The sequence below is a fragment of the Moschus berezovskii genome, chromosome 1 (genome assembly GCF_049115385.1).
Source record: "Moschus berezovskii isolate FMDL1 chromosome 1, NW_MosBer_1.0, whole genome shotgun sequence".
Lineage (NCBI taxonomy): Eukaryota > Metazoa > Chordata > Mammalia > Artiodactyla > Moschidae > Moschus > Moschus berezovskii.
The window spans coordinates 118878719-118901634 of NC_142460.1; the positions used below are offsets into that span (position 1 = coordinate 118878719).

The 22916-nt window shown below is 43.5% G+C and overlaps 1 protein-coding gene across 9 annotated transcripts in view; it reads left to right on the top strand.

Annotated features, from left to right (window-relative positions):
• TNIK (TRAF2 and NCK interacting kinase) overlaps window positions 1-22916 on the top strand; it is a 410743-nt gene that overhangs the window by 292462 nt on the left and 95365 nt on the right. For all 9 annotated transcript variants that reach the window (XM_088839141.1, XM_055409944.2, XM_088839149.1 and 6 more), the window contains exons 8-11: window positions 4161-4215; window positions 6385-6463; window positions 14594-14769; window positions 19696-19762. In XM_088839141.1, the coding sequence (XP_088695267.1) occupies window positions 4161-4215; window positions 6385-6463; window positions 14594-14769; window positions 19696-19762 (377 nt within the window). The remainder of the gene's footprint in view (window positions 1-4160; window positions 4216-6384; window positions 6464-14593; window positions 14770-19695; window positions 19763-22916) is intronic.

Below are 22916 nucleotides of genomic sequence, written 5' to 3' on the forward strand. Positions count from 1 at the left end.
CATGGGCTCCTACCTTCCTGCCCTGTCATCCTTAATTTGTTGACTTATTGCCTCATGGTTGCAAGATGGATGCTGTAACTCCAGATGGCATGTTTGTATTCAAGGCACTAAGAAGTGGGAAAGAGTTGTCAAGACACCAGCTGTATTTGTCATTTATTTCAGGAAAAGCAAAAGCTTTCTCAGAAGATGTTTGCCTGGGTCTCAGCAGCCAGAACTAGGTCACTTCCTTGACTGCCATCCTTAGCTGAGGGAAATCTGGATACCAAGTTTAGCTTTCCTGTGCTCTGAAATGGAGGCAGCAAGGGCAGTGCAGCTTGAAATGCCTGTTGGGTTAGCCAACAAACAGTACTGACCACACCCAATTTGAGGAAAGCCATAGAAGGCTAAACTGGGCAGGCAAAGGCAGTCTTACCTCTCAGTAGAAGACAAGGAAATGATGAATTATTCTTGAGCCCACTGTGTGCCAGGTTTTGTGTTAGGCAGCATACCTGTGTACATACGTGTCACAATTGCTTGTTGTGTAGTGGAAAGCTGAGCTCTGTGTGATCTTCTGGATGCAATTAAATTAGGAACCTGAATTTGAATCTGGGTCTGTCTGACTTATTCACACTGCCTCTAGGAAGTTGAGCACTGGTTTGGGATGTGCCTCACTGAATCTCAACACCTTCATCTGAGTCACCAGCACTTTAAGTTACCTGTAGACAAAGGAGGAATCTGAAGCAATTATTTTATGGGTCTCTAATAAGTTTTTTAAAGTGAGTTATTAGGTTCTTACATTGTGATGATAGTTTTATAAAAAGAACTAGCCTGGGAGGCAGGAGACCCAGCTCTGATTAAAACCTGGTGCTTAGTTGCTCTGTGATCTTAAGTCATTTTTTTTCTCTGTGAAATGAAAAGTTGGACTAAATGACCTACAAAAGGTCTAAGGGACTTTCCTGGTGATCCAGTGGTTAAGACTCTGCAGTCCCACTGCAGAGGGCACAGGTTCGATCCCTGGTCGAGGAACTAAGATCCCACATGTTGTGTGAACAAAAACACAAACAAAACCATCCTTCCACAGAGGATCTAGCCTTAAGACACTTAGGTTTTGCTCCTTTCTCTTGTGTCTATTCACTTGACAAGGATTTATGAAGTGCCTACTATGTGCCGGGCACTGTTCTAATACTGTGTACCAGTAACAAAGCAAAGATTCCCTGCCCTTGTGGACTGCATGATCAAGTGTGTGTGTTGTGGGCAGGGGACACAAACAGTGAACAAAAAACATAATAAATTAGTGATGAGTCAATTACACAGTTGTCAGAAGGTGATCAGTTCTCTGGGGAACAAAAGCGGGAAAGGGGGAGGGGTCTGGCTATGCTGGGAGTGAGGTTGGGTATTCCTCACTAAGAGCAGAGCATCTGAGCGAAGACTTTCGTGGAGGGGAGAGAGTCAGTCCGCACATGATTAGGGTCAGTGCTACAGGCAGAGGGACTATCTGGAGCAAAAACCCTAAGGTAGGAGTTTGCATGAGTTTTCTGAGCATCTTCTTCCCCTGTCTGAAGACTAGCCTGGAGCTTTTCTCATCCCAGTTCCATCACTTCCTTTCAGCTGTGTTGGCTTTCAAACCAGTTCAAGCTTCCTAGACTTGAAAGCCATTTAATTTGACTTTGGTATGGCAGGTGGGGACAGAGAGCCCAGCCACTGCCTTCGTATTTGCACCTCAGTTCACACTGCACAAACACTCGGTTTTCCAAGATGCTAGATAGGTGGTAGGTAGGAGACCTGCCGAGGCCTGGAGTCTTATCAGAACAGCGCAATCCCTCCACCATTTCCAGACTGTCTTTTCTGTGTTTTCTGTTGAATGCCTCCCGTGCAGTAAGTGAGTCAGGGTTTTCGTCATGTTCCCCAATGGTTGTCTGTCAGTGAACCATCGTGTTCCGGTACAAGAGAGCTGTGTGTTCGTCTTTACAGTTGCTGCTCTTGAGCCAGCCTGTGATGGGTGGGCTGGGCTTTCCCCATTAGCTCCAAAAAGAACCTCAGTGAGCAAGACCAGCAGCCTGTGGGAAGATTTAGCCACTTGCCAGGCTGTGCCACTCTTGTCTGTGTGCGTGTGCGTGTGTGTGTGTGTTTATTCAGTGACACATTGAATATACCTTGAAATGGAACAAAGAAAGGATGATAAAGTGATGTTCTATGCAGAGATATTCTTGGAATCTGTGGACAGTGGTTTTGTGCAGGTGCATTGTTATCCCCAAATGGACTGAGAACTTCTAACATTTATGTGGACGGGTTGATGGGCTTGTGAATTAAAGAATCCCGGCCTGCTTGGTCCTAGTGTGGGGTTAGGATGTGCCCCAGCCACCTGCTTTAAGGTAGATCACATTTTAGGCAAGAGTCTAGATCCCCTTGAAAGTCCCGTTCAGGTTGTATAGGCCTCAGTTCAAATACTGAACAGGCCTGGTTGTCAGCCACAGTATATTGAGAAGTTTAATTCTAGGGAATGACTCAGGGAGGAGTTCATAATTCTCTTCCAGTTACATCTCCTTGATGTGTGACCTTGACGTTTGCTTGGAGGGAATAGCAAGGGAACTTAACTTTGATCTCTGAAATCTTTGAGGTTACAGGTGAGAATTTAGAATGGTGTACAAAATGCAACGTATATTTAAAAAGAAAGGGAGTGTGAGAGTCTTCATCAGGATTGTGAACCATTGAACCAAGTGCTATTTGTGTTTTCTTAGCAGTCTTTTTGGCATTTCCTGACTTGGGTTTCCCTTCTCTCAATTTGCTTCCCTTCTATGCACTATTTAGAAGCAGTTGAGCGATGTGCACAGAGGGGAAGAAGCATATTGCTCAAGGTTGCATAGGTCGAGGCGGAGGCGTTAGCCCAGAAAATTCTGATAAGAGTGTGAAAGTTAATCTGAGAATAAGAAAGTCAATAAGGGTATGCTGCTGCTAAGTCACTTCAGTCGTGTCCGACTGTGTGTGACCCCATAGACAGAAGCGCACCAGGCTCCCCCGTCCCTGGGACTCTCCAGGCAAGAACACTGGAGTGGGTTGCCATAAGGGTATAGGATTTCTATTTTGCATATGTGTCTACTTACCAGATAAAAATATATGGTAATATTTTTCATTCATTTAACAAATACATCGAGCACCCACTCCGGTGGCCAGCTCTATTCTAAGCACTGAGATACATCAGTAGACAAAACTAAACAAAAGCTTCCCCATCTTCATCTTGTTTGGTTAAATGATATGAATTGCTGGGCTTTTTTATAGGTTAAAAACAAATGACTATAAATACTGTATGATCTAGCATCTACTATATGGTCCAGCCTTTCCACTCTTAGGTCTTTATTTAAAAGAAATAAGAGCATACATCCATCCAAAGGCTTGCACATGAGTATTTGTAGCAGCTTTATTTTTAATGGCCTTGACTGGAAACAACCCAAATGTCCCTCAACAAGTGAATGAATAAACAAATTGTAGCGTCTGTGTCGGTACAATGGAGCACTACACGGCAGTAAGAAGGACTGAAGTACTAATACACAAGGTGACATGGATGGACCTTAAGTACATTATGTTAAGCGAAAGAAACCAGGAGATTTCATTTTATACAAAACTTTAGAAGATACAGACTAATGCACAGTACCAAAAAGCAGATCAGTGGGTGCCTTGGAACAGGAACTGGGGTAGGGGACAGAAGGGCAGGAAATGGAGACTACAAAGGGGCAAGTGAGACCTTTTGGGGAGATGAATGTGTTTGCTGCCTTGCCTGTGCTGATGGTTTCACGGGTGTACATGAACACCAAACCCTTTCAGTTGGTACACTTCGAGTATATGCAGTTAATTACTTGACAGTTTTATTTCAGTGAAGGTATTAAAAACAATCAAACGGCAGCAGTTTCTTGTGGTTCAATCAGTAGGGAAATTTTAGTGATGAATTAATGTTTGAAACCTTCCGTTAGTTTTTCATACGTGTATGGAAAACTCACCATGTGTCAGGTACCATGAAAGGTATTATCAACGAGGAGCAAACAAGGCTGTTTTTGCCTGAAGTAGGTTTGAAAAGAGATGGCTGGACAGCTCTCCCACAGGCGGTTCTGAAGCAGTTACCTGATTTAGCCCAGTGATCCTTCGCTGACTTCGTTTACCCATGCCTCTGTGCCTTCCTTGTTTTTCAGAGTGACTTGTGGTCTCTGGGAATCACCGCTATCGAGATGGCAGAAGGTGCTCCCCGTAAGTACCTTCCTCTGCGTGAAATCTGTTGCTGGTCTGCTCTGCAGGTGCGGATGCTTCCTTGCCAGTAGCTTTACTTCTGCTACACCGAGCCCTGCGTGGACTCAAGCTGGCGTACCGAGAAAGCAGAGGCATCTGAATCAACCGGGAATCCATTCATTTCAGGGTGGCGTGAGGATTTGTGTTTATGAGGGGAGAGCAGACTCTGAGAAGTCTTGTCTGTCTCATGTACTCAGTGTATAGTCTGTTCTTCAACTGCTCTTCACCTGTAGTCAAACTGGGACTAAACCACAAAGAGTGTGAACGCCAACATATCAGAAATTCAAAGCTGATTTGCAGGGCATGGGTTATGGGAATAATCCAGTTGCTCTCATTCCTATTAAAGTACTAATGGCTAGGTTGTTAGATTTCCCTGCTTATTTGAGACAGAGTGGGCAGGACTCTGGCTACCCAAAGAACCTCTCCAGTTCCTAGGAATCTGGAGCATTGGTCCCACCGAGACCCTCCCCAGCTGCGTGGCCGTCACCTCTGAGACTCCATTCAGGAAGTGCAATTGACCAGGGACAGCGGCCACGATGGCTCCTCCCAAGGGCCACTCCCCTCCAGTGACCAAGCATGGCAGGGCTATAAGGCAGACCCTTTCCTGGAAGACAGGGGGCTCCTTGGAAGGCAGCTTTCACTCCTCAGTTTCCCTGCTTGATTTTCTTAGACTGTAGGACAGCCTAGTACCCTTCTACCTACTGTTTCTCCCTCTCACCTTCACTGCCATCAGACTTCACAGCAATCTGACTCTCCCAGCCTTTCTTGCCTCCTTTGCTATTTCCTTTCAGGCAGGAATTTCCTCCAGTGATATTTTCTCATGTTTAATATCACCTTAGTGTCTTGCTTTTCAGAAGACCTGGACCAAAACAGGCCCTTCGTTAGTATGATGGGTCATTGTGCTTATATGACTTTTCACCCTCGAGTCATTGTGGTGTTCTTATTTCTCACTCCAGAATTAGTAGAATTCACCTGTGGCATGACTAGAGTGTTTGTTGACCAAATGTCCCTTATCCACAATGCTGGTAGGCATTTATGAATCAGAAAGATAATATTGGCAGTCTTGAAACTGTATCATCATGCTTAATGAGCAGTTACTGCCTGTGTGCTCAGTCATGTCCGATTCTTTGGGAGCCCATGGACTGTAGCCTGCCAGGCTCCTCTGTCCATGGGATTCCCCAGGCAAGTATAGTGGAGTGGGTTGCCATTTCCTCATCCAGGGATCTTCCCAACCCAGAGATCAAACTCGTGTTTCCTGCATCTATTTCCTTAGCAGGTGGATTCTTTACCACTGAGCCACCTGAGAAGCCCCTAATGAGTAGTAGGAAGGAGCTAAAAATAAACTTTCTCCCAGCAGAATCCTTTAGCTTTGGGGGAGAATGTGTTCTTATTCTAGGCACACAGGAAAATATAGTTCCAGATGTTTGAAGAGTAAACTAGTGAAATATTCTGATTGAGTAGAATGCATGCGTGTTTTTACTGTAAATGATAATGTCATCTTTACAATGTAGATAAAGATATTTTTATGAGTCTTCTACCAGACTTCCTTTGCCTTAATCTTCTGGTCTTCCTGGGGCCATTGAACAAAACCAAACAAACAAAACCCATAATGAAAAGCCTGAAAGCCATTCAAGGTATTTATCAATACAGAGAGAAAGGTGTTTTGGTCTAGTGTTTTATACTCCAAAACCCATGTATTAAAATTAATAGATAACACTGCATTTGGAGAAGCCTTCAGTACCATGTACCATGGATTATTTAGAATTTTACTAATTAAAAATAACTTACTGTCTCCATTGTAGTTGTTATCTGGATGTTGTTTACTTGGAGTCTTAGATGGTTATTTTTAGCAAAGCAAAGGTTGTTGAGCCTTGACTTGTTTTCCTTAAAAATGAAGTGCAAGTAGACATGTTAATGATCTCTAGTTGAAAGGTGTTAGATTTTATGAGACTCCTGTAATCAGTCTCATTTAACGCTCACCAAAGGGAAGCTTTACGATCTCCTAACTCTGCTCACTGGTCATACCTGGACTCAGGAAGCCATTTGGCAGCATTATCGGCACAGAAAGGATGGACTTGGCCCGGATTTGGCCCCCTAACCTGAGCTGGCCCTTGTTTTGGTCTCTTGCAGCTCTGTGTGACATGCACCCCATGAGAGCTCTCTTCCTCATCCCCCGGAACCCAGCACCTCGGCTGAAGTCTAAGAAGTGGTGAGTTTGGTCTTCAGTGTTTTGCAGATCTAATGTCAAGAGTTTCTGCATTTCTGTTTGGAATGAGCTTAGATCTTTAGGTCCTGCTAACAGGATTAGATGAACATGTACTAAGACTTGTTGAATGATTTTTCTGTGTGCTATTATTCATCTTAAAGTACATATTAAGGACCTACTATTTGCACAGTAAGTCCTTATTCATTATGAGGAGATATTAGCTAAAGTGGGTAGCGGAACCCAAGAAGTAACATGGAAACACTTTGATTTATCACTCAGAGTACTATCTTTCCCAGCAGTGCAGAACATCTCATCAGAACGGGTGATAGTTTACAGTCAGCCCATTAGATTGGCTGACTTTTCTTCTGTTCCTTAAGACATTAATTCCCTAAATGTATATACACACTTGGTACTGTGTGAGGTGATTTCATGCTCTGTGCATGAACATTTATAATTTTTGTTTTTGCTGTTGCTTGCTCTTTATGACAGGTAATACTGGCTTCTTCTTTGTGGCAGTGATCTAACCTTTCCATTTAATAAACTGATTCACATAAAAAGTGACTTAAAGAAAAATACTAAGTGAATACCTGCGTGGATGATGAAGGGTATGGTAAAAATTATATTGGTAGTGTCTGATTGACTGGAGTTTGTAAACAGAGTTCTACAGATTAGACCAGGATTTGAACTTTTGGCTTTTTTGTGCACTTACACCAGAGTCTTTGTATCTTATTCTGGAGCAAAAATTCATTGCTTCTTCCCTTCCCCCTGTGGATGTGGTGTATCTTCCTTGTTACGTTCTCAATTCTGATTCCCTTTGCCATGGGGCCAATTCCTGGACCACGTAAGACCTCCTATCCTTTTCTAGATACCTTCTAGGCAGTTTTGAGCATGAAGGGACAAGACCTTTCTGCCTTTTCTCATATCACTTCATGATCAGATCCTCATGTTGCTCACACACCCACCCACATTTTCCCCCCCACCACTATACAAGAGCAATCTTAATTAATACCCTTATCCAGGAATGACATAGTGACCCTGGCAGAACAAGAGAAAGGCATTCTGCACAGAGAGAGGGAAAAGAAACAGCCGGAGTAGATGACAGCCTCAGAGTTAGTTGCCAGGGGCTGCATGGGGAGAGAGTGAGAGTTGCTATTGGTAACAAGGAGGCAGAGCATCCCTCCTCCTCTCTCCAGAGGGTCGCCGTGGTATGAGACATCACTCTCTCCCCAGCAACAGCTTTCCATTGGGCACCACACAGCACATGATCCACAGGTGCCCAGAGGCTCTGCTTCCTCCCTTCTCCCCAGAACAGCTCCTAGAAAGGGGCTGGCTCAGTTCTGGAAGATCCTTGGAAACATCAGGGACACTGTGAAACTCTCCACGAGCTTTCTGTTTGTCCTTCATGCCACGCCTCCCTGGAAGGTTGGGAGGGGCTGCTGTGTCCGGTGGGCTTCACCCACCCTGCCCCCTCCCTGCCTCCACTGATACTGGACAGGTGCTTCTAGCTCCACCACAGAGGACAAACTGACCATCCCTTCCTGTGCTGTTTGCCTAGCATGGTGTGGCCACACATTGCAGTTCAGAAATATTTGTGTTCATTGCCAGCTTTAAAAAAAAGACTGGCAATTGAGCAGTCCTTGAAGATTTCTGGCCTTTTTTTTCCCCACAGAGATGCAGCCACATTGCCCTGCCCAAGCATTCCTGCTCCCTTTTAGGGTGAGCCCTTATGCTTCTGGCCCCGTGACTGACTCTTCCAGCCCAGAAGCTGGAATCCCTTGGTCACCACGCTGGTCCTGTCTTCTTCTTGCCCCTGGTCTGCAGTGCCCTTCTGTGTGACCCATCTGGCCCCCAGAAAAGTGACTGACCAGTCCCCGCACTACAGTTTCCGAGTTCATTGACCTTGTTCCAACAGGAGCCACCCTGCACTGACCTTGCCTGAGAAGTACAGACTTGAGGGGAAATATAGGCTGATTTCTCTGCTTCAAAGCCTTGGCAATGAGAGCTAATTTTATAATGCTGCAGGGAACTGGATCAGTCCAGGCTGCCTTCGTCTTACCAGCCTCCTTGCATGGCCTTGCGTAGCTCAGAATGAGAGCCGGCTAGGAGAAGGAGTGCCACATGCCAGGTGGGGGATGGGAAAATGACGTGGCTGTTTGAGAGCCAGTGGAGGAAACAAAAGCCCTGGTAAAATACACCTGATCAGTCAGAACCCAGCCGTTATAAAGATGGCCGTGCAGCCCCCAACCACAGGACACTTGGTGGGGCTCGAATTTCTCTACACTAGAATTCCAGTTTTTAAATGAAAATATTTAGGCACTTCAGAGTACTTGTATTGAACAACCAGGTTCAGAGTGATTTAAAATACGTTAGGGTTTGAAAGGAAATAAAATATTTCTATTTTCCTTTTCTCCCTTATCCCCCACCCAAAGAAACAAAACTCCAAAATGTTCTTTTATATCTACCTATTCGCTTACTCCTTGGAAGGAAAGTTATGACCAACCTTGATAGTATATTAAAAAGCAGAGACATTACTTTGCCAACAAAGGTTCATCTAGTCAAGGCTATGGTTTTTCCAGTGGTCATGTATGGATGTGAGAGTTGGACTGTGAAGAAAGCTGATCGCCGAAGAATTGATGCTTTTGAACTGTGGTGTTGGAGAAGACTCTTGAGAGTCCCTTGTACTGCAAGGAGATCCAACCAGTCCATTCTAAAGGAGATCAATCCTGTGTGTTCATTGGAAGGACTGATGCTAAAGCTGAAACTGCAATACTTTGGCCACCTCATGCGACGAGTTGACTCACTGGAAAAGACTCTGATGTTGGGAACGGTTGGGGGCGGGAGGAGAAGGGGACGACAGAGAATGAGATGGCTGGAAGGCATCACCGACTCTATGGACATGAGTTTGAGTGAACTTCGGGAGTTGGTGATGGACAGGGAGGCCTGGCGTGCTGTGATTCATGGGGTCACGGAGAGTCGGACATGACTGAGCGGCTGAACTGAACTGAACTGAACTGATTCTCTACTTTAATGAGTTACCAGGTGAAGTGCACTATTCCCGGTGTATATTCCAACATATGACCAAAGGGGGCACTATTGTGGCAGAGACAGCCAGGAGCTCTTCATTATAAGCATTCAGCTGAGGATCATTTCCAAGGAATTCACTGAATCTACAAGGCACACAGGGCACATGTATGTTGTAGTCTCAGCAACATATTTATGTGTGTCTGTGTTTAAAATATATATATATTTAAGATATGCATAGAAATGTGTTTTTACTGAGTTCAGGAGTTTTTAAATTCTATAGTGCTTTACGGTTTTCAAAAGTTTCACACACGTGATTTCATATAATCCTGTAATAACCTTTATTTTCTTAGCTACAACCCTGCTGGACAGATCCTCTGAGTCCTCATATTATGGGTGAGAGTCTGAGGCTTAGGTGGGTTATGGTCCTTGCCCTAGGCTTCACAGTCTTCGTTTCCCAAGTTTGTGACCTGTGTTTTTTCTACTGTGCCAATTGACTTCTCAGAGTTCAAGGTGAAAGTGGTAGAGAAGGAGCTGTACTAGGCCCTCAGAGTGAGCATTTTTCCCTTGAGCCTTAATATCAGGGTAGAAAGGCAGTAGCATTGCTCTTTGCCCCTTTCATTGTAGGAGGAAAGGAGAGCTTCCCTGGGAGCAGGAACCTGGCCTTCCTACCCCATCAGTGCAGTGAGGAGAGGCCTGGCGCTAAGGAAGTCAGGTGGTCCGGGCTCCATTCAGTGTTCATGTGGCTCAGACATTTGATTAGACCTCCAGGAGGGTTATAACCTGGACTGAGTCAGAGGAGAAGAAGGACGCTGTCACCATCCGTCTCCATGTCACTAAGTGACCAGGGCAATGGGACTCCCATGTTTCCCTCCTTTCTCTCCTCTTGCTCATGTGTAGTGAGATTCAACCTGCATGGATAACCATCTCCTGTAAAGGATTTCCTCTCTCTTCTCTTCCCACTGAGCTCACCCTGGCTCCTCATCCCTCATGCTTGTACTCCATGCCGTAGCTTCCTTGCAGGGGCCTCTGACTCTGTTCCTGTAAAAGGTGGTCAGTCTTGTCCTTTTCACATGCCCTTTAAATGTGAAGATTCCACACAGGCAAAGCAGTGTTCGACTGAGCTCGCTGGAGAAGTTGTAACTGCTTATCTCTGGGAAGAGGGATAAGATTCATGGTTTAAATCACTCATGCTCCAGATGGAGACTGAAGGCCTGGTGAGGTTGTATCTTATCCTGAGTCCCAGGCTCACAGCAGCCTGGAACCTCAGCCTGCTGCTTTTACTCCAGAGCATCCAACCATTTCTCTTATTTTATGAAACTACAGTTCCGATTCCTGCTGAGTTTTCTGGCACTTTTGTTTTAGAAATAACAGTGCTTTTTTAGGGGGCTGCTGCTGCTAAGTCACTTCAGTCGTGTCCGACTCTGTGTGACCCCATAGACAGAAGCCCACCAGGCTCCCCCGTCCCTGGGACTCTCCAAGCAAGAACACTGGAGTGGGTTGCCATTTCCTTCTCCAATGTGTGAAAGTGCAGTGAAAGTGAAGTCGCTCAGTCGTGTCCGACCCTTAGCGACCCCACGAACTGCAGCCTAGCAGGGAGCTCTAAGTGAAATAATGATAATAGAAAATATCAGAAAATACTTCAGATAGACTAAATTTATTATTAGTAGTGTGACTTTGGACTTTATTAAAATCAAAATAAAAATTACTAGAGTCTTTTAAAATCAGCATTTTTTGCAGTCTCCTTGGAGATGAGTGAGTCCTGCTCACTCTTAACTGCTAATGCATCCAATACTAATATACGTAAAGTAATTCTGTTAAAGAATTCTATAATATTCAGTTCAACACAAGTTGGGAAAAACACCATCACAATTCTACTCTAGCCCTCAAGGCAGATCTTACTGTTCCATAAGCCTGGTGATGGTCAGAGATGGTGGGACATTGTCATCAATAGTCAAAGTATTAACAAAAATAATAATAGCATTTGTGATGTCACAGGCACAGTTCTTAGTATTTTACATGAAGTAGCTCATTTATTTATCACAGCAGTCTTTTGAAATAAGTGCTGAGAGTATATCCCCATTTGCAGCCAGGGAAACTGAGATACAGAAAAGTTAAGTAATATGCCCCAAATCACACAGTTAGTAAATGATAGAACCTGAAGTAGAGAAAAAGGATAGTTCTAGGCAAGTACAAATTTTAAAGATCAAATTGCCTTTAGGGAGTCTGAAGATTACCAGAAACTTTTAACCCAAGCAGTTATAGTGATTAATGTAATGATTGATCGTTCAGGCATTTTTAACACCTCCAAGGACACAGAAGCCTGGCGAGCTACAGTCCCTGGGTTCACCGAGTTTGACACGACTTAGCAACTAAACAACAACAACACAATTTAACATATAAACAGGAAAATCTGAGATGATAAAGTGCTCAGTGACACCGGTATTAGAGAACTAGTGTCTCAGACTAAAAGTACCAATCACTGTCGTTTATCTCTCCGTGCCAAGCCTTGGGAAATTAGTATTGCTAATCTCGGGCTTTGTTAAAAGTGACAGAACTGAATTATAGGCAACTAAGACTAAAACAATGAAGGTATAGAAATGTACTTTAAACCCACTAGGCCTCTCAGCAAAGAGTCAGGTGATACTCAATGTGGGTGAAGGTTTTTTACTTTTAATTAAATGTGTGATTAAGCATATTGATTCTTCGGTCACACTAACTTACATGGAGACAGTGCATCTTGGAAGATTTGTTGTAAGTAAGCATTATTTTCTCTTCAAGCAGAATCATTTGCAGAGGGTGTGGGGTAAACTGCCGGCTTTGTAATTTCGCACATCTTGGCTTATCCTCTGGGCCCAAAGATATTCTCTTGAGTATATCATGAGATTCCTTCCCATGTACTGGAAAAAAGACGGCTATAGCTAAACTCCCTGAACACACTCTCATCCTGGAGATGTCTCTGGCTTTTGTGATGCGTCAAGATCAGGGAAGGGAATGTACAGTCTATTAAGTCTGGCTTTCTTTTTAAATTGGGTGTGATTTCTCTTATTTATCATCCCCTAATGAACAGACGAGCACTTTATAAAGAACAAACTCTTTCTTCCACGTTTTCTAACAGAAAAAATAGAATTGCCATTTGCATTCTCGTGAATATTTAATAGCTTTCTGTCTTCATTTGATTTTGTTTTCATCTTTCTAATACTGATTTTCTTACCTAGAAGTGTACAGCCTGGAGTTTGTCCATTTCTTTATGAAAGTTAACCTTATTCTCTTCAGTTTATTGCTTAACACAGTCCATTACTTCATTATGGGTTGTTTGTTGTTGTTTTTTGCAAAGTCCCTCCTTAGGTGCTATCACATTAGTGCCTCCACAAATTAATCTCATGGATAGAAAGAAAGTGTGTGAAATCATACCCTCTCTCTAAGCCTTCCTGTCTGTCTCTCACAAGCACAGATTTGAAGGCAGCCACATTACAGCTCTTGGGTGGAATTCTCACCTGATAACCATTTATGCATCCACTTGTTTGTCCGATATATAGTGTAATACAAAAATGGCTCAGGCACATCCCAGCTCTGGGGAGAATTTCCAGGGTCCAGGAGGCAGGGGTACGGGCTGAAGGACTCAGAGAGAGATACTTAGAATGTCCATCCTGTGGTTACTACGTCTAGTCCTTAGTTTTGCCAATCCTGATTCATCCTGAGCTGATCCTCAGGTGACTTTTACTTTTATGTTAAATAATTTAAAAGCTTAAACATTGCCTAGAATGTTAAGGAGGGGAAAAATACCAGTAATTCAGTATTTTAAACATGGAGTAAGGTGAAAAACTGCTGTGACTTGGGCAGAAGTGGAGAATGGCACAGTGCCCGCTGACACCTGAACTTTGAAGAACACGCTCACCATTATGTTCTGTATTGGTGAGGACACCTTTCAGGCTAGAAGGTTATACAAAGGACCTGCTGGGAAGCTTGGGAAAACTTTACTTCGGAGATTTGCTTCTCTAACTCTTCAGTGATCCACAGGAGGGCGACAGAGAGCATAGAATGGATCCATTCCTGATCAAGGGCAGAACAGTGAGGACGGTGTGCAGGGCTCCCCCAAGGTCTCCGAGAGTGATGTGCCTTGCTGACAGTGGAGCACCTCGGAAAGGCATGCTGTAGAATCATGAGCTTAATTATTTATGATGCTGGACAGTTTCTTGGAACTTTCAGCCGGAACAGGCATGCCCAACTCATGAATCATAGCTCAAGTCATCATTAATTTCCACCACGCTGTGGACTTGTGCCCTAATCGCTGGTATCTCTCACCGGCTCTCCTCTGCCCCTGTGCGTCCCTGGCACAGGGTTTACCTCTGAGGAGATGGTGCCTCTCTAGAAGGAGATAAATTTGCTTCTGGGTGTGAACTTGGTCCCTTGAAGTTAAGTTTCCAAGTCCATGGATCGATGGCAGACATTCACATACATCCTATTCTTGCTCACTGAAAAGCAAAGTCCAAAGTGATCCTGAAATTGCCAGTTAAAAAAATTTTGCCTAAATTTCATTTTACTGTGTAAGAATCTTGTTCATTTCTACAAATTGTTCCCTTTACCTATCCAACCCTAGTGTTACTTTTTCCAGCTTGCATTTCCTGCCTTACTTACACAGCTCACCTCAGTGTCCGCTGACATATAGTATGCTCAATCTCAGCTTTAGTTTTCCACTGATTCCTACCTCTTTGAACTGTCCTTTCCCAAGAATGATTTTTTTTCCTAATTCTTTAAGGCCCAGCTCCTGGTTCGCTCATTCCAACAGACCTTCCAGGAATGATTTTTATTGGGGTCTTTCTCTTCACTGGTACCTGTTGGTCTTCAGTGTGATTTGACATATAAACTGTGCAAAAATGCCTTCGTGATGTAACTTCCGTACACTGCCTGAGTTATGTGTTGGTGGCAAGGATTCTTTTGAACCCCATGGTGCTTTATAAAGAGCGAGATGGACTCTGTGACTGGTTGACCCCTGTGGAGCTGATTGGACCTTATTTTGTTGTCGCTGTTGTTCTAGTATTTCAGAAAATGTAAGTTTCCTTTTCTTTGGATTGTCCTTTTATCCATGGGTTCATCTCTTCTGTTTGTCAGGTCAAAAAAGTTCCAGTCATTTATTGAGAGCTGCTTGGTAAAGAACCACAGCCAGCGACCAGCAACGGAACAGCTGATGAAGCATCCATTTATACGAGACCAACCTAATGAACGACAGGTCCGCATTCAGCTCAAGGACCATATCGATAGAACAAAGAAGAAGCGAGGAGAGAAAGGTGAAATGCACACTTTTATTTCAGCAAGGGAAACAAAAGACCAAGTGTCATGGGCTCTTGATGTGTTTGGAGGGACCATGGGGATTTCAGATAGCCTGCCTCTTCTTTAGTGTGAGGACTGCCTCAGATATCACAGCCTGCGGGCATCACTAGGGGAGGCTGCTGAAATGGAATCTTTCATGAAAGAATAGAACTGCAAGAAATATTACCTTCTCCAGGCAGTGAACAGCAAGTCATGCTGAGTGATACTATGAAGTGGTTTAATATGACAAGTGATTTTCTTAATTCAAATGAATATTCATGTTTCAAAGGCAAAATCTACAGAAGACAGGCAACCTTAAAAAAAAAAACAAAACAGAAAACATCAAATTCACATTTTTTCAGTATTGGCACTCTTCACCATTTAAGTTTTTGTGCTCTCAGGCTCATTTTTAATTTAGGTATTTGGAAGTCAGAAGGACTTTTATTATAGTCACAGGAATTTTAAAGAGGTTGCCAGGCTACTATACAGAACATTGCATTTTCCCCTTTATTTTATAGATTCAAAAACTCTTTTTTCTTATGGCTCGATCTGTTGTCCCACCCTTTCTTTTCACTGCATCACCGGAAAAGGCATGAGTCCAACTTGGGGTCCTGGGACTGCCTGCAAGTGGTTTGAATAAAGACTCAGAATTCCTTAACTAGCATCCTGACCAAGGTGAACTCACCTGGTCTGGGGCAGGTTTTATGACTTAGTTGGGTAGGGCAGTAGGGAAGGTTGAGGATAGGAAGGAAAGGGGGAGAATGCAGAGAACAGATGGGGTGAGAGCTCCCTGGTGGTAGCAGGAAGGGGCAGCTGGTGGGGCTGACAGTGAGGTGGAAGTTCCGGTCTGATGGAGTGAGCGCTGAGCATGGGTGGGTGGAGTCTAGGGGAAGGCAAGAGACCAAGGGTGGGAGGTCCATGGTGATGTGCTTGTCTCCACTTCTGTCCTCTGCACCTTTCTCCTCTGCTCTTCGTGATCCAGAGGGAGCAGAGGAGGGTGGTGGGCAGCAAAGAACAGAGGGTGCCCTCCTTTTGTAGTAAGTCCCCTACTTACAAATGAGTTCTGTTCTGAGTGCCTCTTCCTAAGTCTGATTTGTTCATAAGTCCAACAGAGTTAGCCTGGGTACCCAACTACCACAATCTGCTATGTAGTACTGTACTGTAATAGGTTCATAATAAGTTTTTACACAAATAATATGTACATTAAAAGAGCAAACACAAAAAAGAAAGAAAACATTTTTAATCTGACAGTACAGTACCTTGAAAAGTACTGTAGTACAGTACAACAGCTGGCATACTGGAGCTGGCATGCACGTTCGCATCTTCGAAAGTTCACAACTGTATTTTAATTTCTCTTCTTTGTCTCTGCAGCTAATATCTGTCACATGTCAAAGTATGAGCAGGGTCCTAGGGATGGGCAGTGAGCAGTGTAAGAGTCAGGACTGGGCAGAGGTAAGATCAGCAAAGCCTTAGGGAGGAGGAGAAATCCTCAGTTAACATTTCAAGGAAAGAGTTCCTTCTTTGCAGCCAGCCTCCGGGACTCAGGAGAACGTGGAATAAGGTTAGACTCAGGAGCAGGAGGTTTTGAGGCTAGGCCAAAAAGGAGACCTATTTCCAGCCCTTAGTGGGTGGAGAGGGATGACATGTCAGTGAGAACCCAAGGAGCTGGGAGGGCAGTGCAAGATGCACAAACTACGCATAGAGAGAAATAGATGAGGTTACAAAGTGCCAGGACTGATTTTTCAGCTGGTCTTGGGCCACTCCATGAAGTCAGAATTTTAAAGGGAATAGTTTAGAGCAGTGTGTCAGACATGCAGCCCATTAAAGGCCAGCTTTTCTAAAAAGAAAATTTATTCTCCTGTACATATGTAGATTAGGTTAAGTACTTAGACTCTTGTTTTCACACTCAAATTCTGAGTTCAAATTCTACTTCCATTCCTTAGTTATGTGAACTCCACCCCTGTTTTCTCATCTTTAAAATAGGAATGGGGGTATAACAATAATTACTATTGTCTGGCATTTTTGCAAAGATTAAATGAGATAATGCGTGTAAAATGCTTACTACAACTTCTGGCACATAGATGTACTCAATAAATATAAGCTATGCGAAGAGCTGATTCATTGGGAAAGACCATAATGCTGGGAAAGATTGAGGGCAGGAGGAGAAGAGGGTGGCAGAGAATGAGATGGTCGGACAGCATCATTAACTCAATGGACATGAGTTTGAGCAAACTCAGGGAGATAGTAAAGGACAGGGAAGCCTGGCATGCTGCAGTCCACGGGATTGCAGAGTTGGACACAATTGAGCGACTGAACAGCAAACACTTATTTAGAAAATTCTTTATTGACATAACTTTACAGTAGTATTTAGGGTTACTTTCTGAGATTTTGTGACCTCTTTGCCTCTGAACTCTAAGAATGGATAAAGCATGTTCCTTGGGTTGTTTGCACATTCTGGGAACACAAACTCTGGACTGGGACACAGAATGCACCATCCTGTGAAAGCAGACTATTTTTAATGTGTTCCTTCTCTGAAGAGTAGAAGAGTAAGAGTCTAGGTAGTAGGTATATTCAAGAATTGCATGGTGGGTTAAGGAACTTAATTCTATTTAGGCTTAAGAGATATCAACAGCCTTTTTCTGTCTGCTCCCCAAGAAAGAGTTTTGCCCAAATGAGACTTCCTTCCAGTTGCTTTGTTTGATAAGTGACTTAATTTGCTCCTTCTAGTACTTTTTCATTCTCTTAGTAACTCTAATACCAGTTTTGGGGAGAATCAAAAATTTTAACGTGCATTGTTTATGAGTTCTTAACCTGATACTGGGGCTTCCCTTTTTGGCTCAGGAGTAAAGAATCCGCCTGCAGTTCAGGAGCTGCAAGAGATGCAGGTTCTATCCCTGGGTTGGGAAGATCCCTGGAGGAGGGTGTAGCAACACACTTCAGTATTCTTGCCTGGAGAATCCCATGGACAGAGGAGCCTGGCAGGCTATATAGTTTATAGGGTTGCAGAGTGGGACGTGACTGAAGTGACTTAGCATGCATGCACAACCTAATACTGTTTTTTTCTTTAAGATATGTTGAGGCATGCTAATTCAGGACAGCAGTGCAAAAACAATCATGCTGGACTCTGATGAAGTATTACAGATGAGGAATATGACAAACAGAAGTTTTACCCTATTGAGAAATAATTAGATTAATTGTGTGCTTCTGTTTCTTGCTTTAATTTACTTTAATAGATAAAATTTCTGCAGTTTACTTTGAATTCTCTGTTGCTTTGTTTCAGGAAAGTTTGGAATGTTAAACTTTCAATGTGGAACTTCGAAACACTTTATGAAGGGTCTTTACATTTTGGTAGAATAATATTTTTTTTAAAGTGGCCTGAAAGCGTCATACATATCTAAACATGTAAAGCTAATTTTTATATGATTTTTAAAAATACACTTGAAGTCATCATGCTATGACTTCCTTTCATCATCCCTTATGGAGTAGCATGGAAAGCAAAGTGTGTTTATGATCAAATTCCATAGTTCTTATCATGTGACTGCTGCCTCCTGGTGGTAACCTAAGCAAATTGCAGTTTCAGTTGCTTTTCAGGGACACAAATATCTTCAAAGTTGTAATTACTAACCCACAGCTATCAACGGATGTTAGCCGTGACCACCTCCCTTGCTTAAAATGAAAAGCTCCTCCAAAAGGCTCCCCGTTACCCACAGAAAAGCCTCAAGATCAGCAAGTCACATTAGACCTGCTGGCCTTTCTCACTCCATCTGCTTTCTCACACCAAACACTCAGAAACCAAAGTTTTCTGAGCATTCATGCACTATAGTACTGTCAGCCTAACTCAGGTAGTTATGTTGCTTAGAATACTCCTTTTTCAGCCACTTTCAGCTTCCATCTGCCTGTAAAGGAGCTACTGACCTCCCAAGGTCCAGCTTATTTCCTCCCCAAAGACCTCACTGTTCCTTCCCCATTTTGACCCATGGACTTAGCTGCTTTTTCCTCTGATACCTCATTGCTCTTTTTATGTATTTCTATTTAGTATATAATGTGGTGAAAAGAATGCTAATTATAAAGTTGGGAAAATTCTGGGTTGAATTCTAAATCCAAATCTCAGATTTATTAGTCATACTACTTAGCCGCTTAGAATCTCAGTACCTTTGCTGGCAAAGTGGGTATCATGTTAAAGGATTGTTATGAGAAGTAAATGAGAGAACATAAGTAATCTCGCATTGTGAACAGCATGAGTGATACCCAATAAAAATTAGTTATTTTTCTTCATAATCATGGTGACTCTGATTATATATTTGCCCATCTAGACCATCAGATTCTAATCTCCTCCAAAGCAGAGACTCAATCTTATTCATTATTGCATGTTAACTCGCTTAACATGTTTGTGAATTAAATGAATGTCCCAAGTGGGTCAATAAAAACACATTTAACCCTATATTTTTAGTCACACATGCTGTCAAAAGTTTCTTTCTGTTCTTGAGATATCGAAAGGCAATTTGTGAGTCCAGGTAAGTTATACTAAAATTCCTACTTTAAAAAAAAAGATTACTACTGTCAGTAAGTTAACAGTGGCCCGGATTGGGTTAGGTGCTTCTATAATGGAAGCTGACAGGAACTGAGAAGCTCTGTTTCAGCTCCTTGTCTTCACTTGCACGTGAATGCCGGGCACTAAGGAGAGAGCCCAGAGTCAGCTGGGGCACTCTCAGATGTGAATTCCACGTGCTTGAATCCAGCTGGTGGGTACTGTTGGACCACAAGTCAGGAGCCCCGGCACCCGCCCCAGGTCAACGGTTAGGACAGCCCTTTGGGTCTTGGTTTACTGGTACAGAAAATGAAGGGTGGGCTTTACAGAGCTGCAGCACCTTTTGTGCACTCACTTTCCGTGGGTCTCTCTTTAGATGAGACAGAGTATGAGTACAGCGGGAGTGAGGAAGAAGAAGAGGAGAATGACTCCGGAGAGCCCAGGTAGGCAAACAAGACCCGTCCTCTCATTTCACACTGTGAATTGTGCGTGTGTGAAATTCACATCCTTGTGATTTATAGGTTCATTTTTAAGAATCCAGCAAAGTGGTCTTATCTAATTTATTGCCCATGCACGTACTCATTAATTTGGGAAAATTTCCCTGGGCAGGCTGTACAAGAACATGGAAATCAGCATGTTCTTTATCTTGTCTTCCAAGATTTATTTCCTTGTTTCCTCTTATATATAACATTGTAGAATGGGGAGGAGACAATTATCTGGGTAACAGTCTAACAGTACTGCACACTGCAGCTTGCTGGAGACCTAAGTAGTATTTTTTAGACTTGAGTTATTCAGTCTATTACTTCATACCTTTGAGACATTTAGGCAGCCACTGTCCTCGTCACATGCCATGGTATTTTCACCATAGCTTAATCCAAGAGGAAACAGCTTCCAGGAAGTCAAATTACATTCTCGAGGTGAACCCTAAATAGAACTCCCACGCCCATTCCTGCTCTCATATGTTAGCTCCCAGAATCAAGTGCTGCTTTGTTACCATCATCCCTACGTTTTAAATTTCACTTGACTTTGATTCTGACTTTTTCCTAGTCTGTGTTTATAAATAAATAATGCCAGTGTGCTCATACCACCAGGATTTTTCTTTTTGTAAGAGAATTCAGCTGATGGAAGTTTGGTGACTCAAAGAGCATGGCCATGCACACCAGGGCAGATGCACTGTTCATGTGAAGTGAGATCTGTTGGGGAAATGGACAAAGCAGAAGGGTCACTAGGGTATATAGAGGTCTCCGCCCTCTAGCCATCCAAGGATGGAGCCTAGTACTCAATCAGGAACAGATTCTGTATGACTAAGGCAGATCTTCCAAACGAGCAAAGGGTCCAACTCAGCCACTGCTGCTGGAGTGGGCTAGTGCATCCCTTTTCTGAGCTAACTCGGACCTAACCAAGGTGAATTATTGGTAAAACTACTGGAAGAGGACAGGATTGAACTTATAGGGCCATCAGTTTTTCTCTTTTCACCTGCTATGTGAATCTTCAAGGTCAAAGACTGAAGGAAAATTCTTTCCTTCCTTCTGGATACTTAACATGTTGGCTGCCCCCAGTTTAGCTGCATAAAGATGATGACTGCCAAGTAGTGATATGGAAAATGAACATTCTTATAAAGCAAAGGACCAAATGCCCTGCTTTCGGAGAAGTTGTATACTGTTTTCCAAAGCTTGCTCAGACAGACACATCAGCCCTTCTGATCACTCTCCATGGAGCTGAGACCCTTGTCTTAACAATACTTGCTATATCGCATGTTAGAAGTCACTTAGTGGGTGACCTAGCTGTCCCTTAACACTTCTGTAATTGTAACATGTCTATATGACATTGAAGATTATCTTTCAAGTCCTGTTTTATGGGCTCATCTAATTAATTTTCATGAAATCCTGAAAAGTAAAAAGGGACAGTGTTTATTTCATTATGGAAATGAGGTAACAACCCAGCACTGGCAACCAGGTCACACATGGAGTTAATGATTGGGTCAGATCATCTGACACTGATTCAGCATCAGATAATATTAATAGATCATCCTCACGTGCACAGGAAGCTGGATTCCCTAAGCCCTTCCGCCTTTGCACAGAGCATGTGGCCATCATTTGGGGTTGATTTAGAGTCCTGCAGAAAGGCTGTAGTTTTAAAGGAGACTTACTAGTAGGCTCCAAGCACTGTCTATGAACCAAGCCTTTTTATGTCACTTTATGGCAGTATCCTGAGCTTTCCAGGTGGCACTAGTGGTAAAGAACCTGCCTGCCAATGCAGGAGACGTAGGAGGTTCGATCCCTGGGTCAGGAAGATCCCCTGGAGGAGGGTACAGCAGCCCACTTAGTATTCTTGCTTGGAGAATCCCATGGACAGAGGAGCCTGGCGGGCTACAGTTCATGGGATTGCAAAGAGTCAGACACAACTAAAGCAACTTAGCATGCACGCGTGCATGGCTGTATCTCACAGAGCACGCTACCCGCTCTCTAAGACAGAATGATCCCCTTGTCAACCACGAAACCCACTCTTCCGCTGTCATTCCCCATCCCAGTTTGCATCACCACCACAGCCCAGATGCCAAGAAAAAACCTGCAAGTCATCCCTCACTCCACACACTGGTTCCATCAACAGGTTTTACTAACTCTGTCCACAAAGGCTTCTCGCAGCCTCTGACCCCACCACTCCCACCTGATTAGTCTCCACCTTAGAGTCACTGCAGTAGCAGCCCAATGGGTGGCCTTGCTTTCCCTCATACACCCTGCAGAATAGCATCTACTGAGCAGCCAAATGAATCTGATCCTGTTACTTTCCTGCTGATAAATGTTCCACACATGGCATCCACAGCCTCCTGCTTTGCCCTGTCTCCCCGCCTCCACCCTTCTCTTGTATCCCTCTTGCTTTCATTCACTGTGCTCTGGGAAGACAGCTTGGGATTCAGTCCCCCACAAAGGCCACCCTTGTTGCCATAACAGTCCTCTAAACTTGTTTGTCCTTCTGCCTGAAAGAATCTTCCCCTACTTCTTCATGTTCAACAGTTAGGGCTTAGCTCAACCATCACCTTCTAGGAGAGGTCTTCCCTGATCTAAAAGAGAGCCCTCATCCTCGCCCAAGCTCCCTGCCACTGTCCCTCTTAAAACTTACACTTTTTTGTCTTCTGTAGAGCCTATTAATATCTGAAATGATGTTGTTTATAGAATTTGTCTAATTATTTGTCTCTCTTCCCCACAAGAAAATAACTAGAGAGAATATGTTTAGTTACTGCTGTATCCACTACAGCCCATTACAGTGCCTGCCACATAGTAGGCATTCAGTGATTATTTAATGGATTTATCTCAAGAGGAAGCTGCCAGAAATATTAAAAAGACTAGGTCTGTTCAAACAAGTGGGAACATTCCCCTCCTGGCTGGGCTGCTGGGCAGAACCAAGGAGTCTGTAGCTTGCTTTCTGGGAGGTGAAGTGGTTGAGGATGTATCCATCTATGTAGATCCGGCTTCCTCGCCGCTTCTGATTATTCGTTTTTATTTATTGGCTTAGTTCTTGCTTAGTTCTTTCTTAAAAGTGAAAATAAACCAGTCTGGGACTCAAGGCTTGCAGTACTCATAAAAGCTTTTAGAAGTA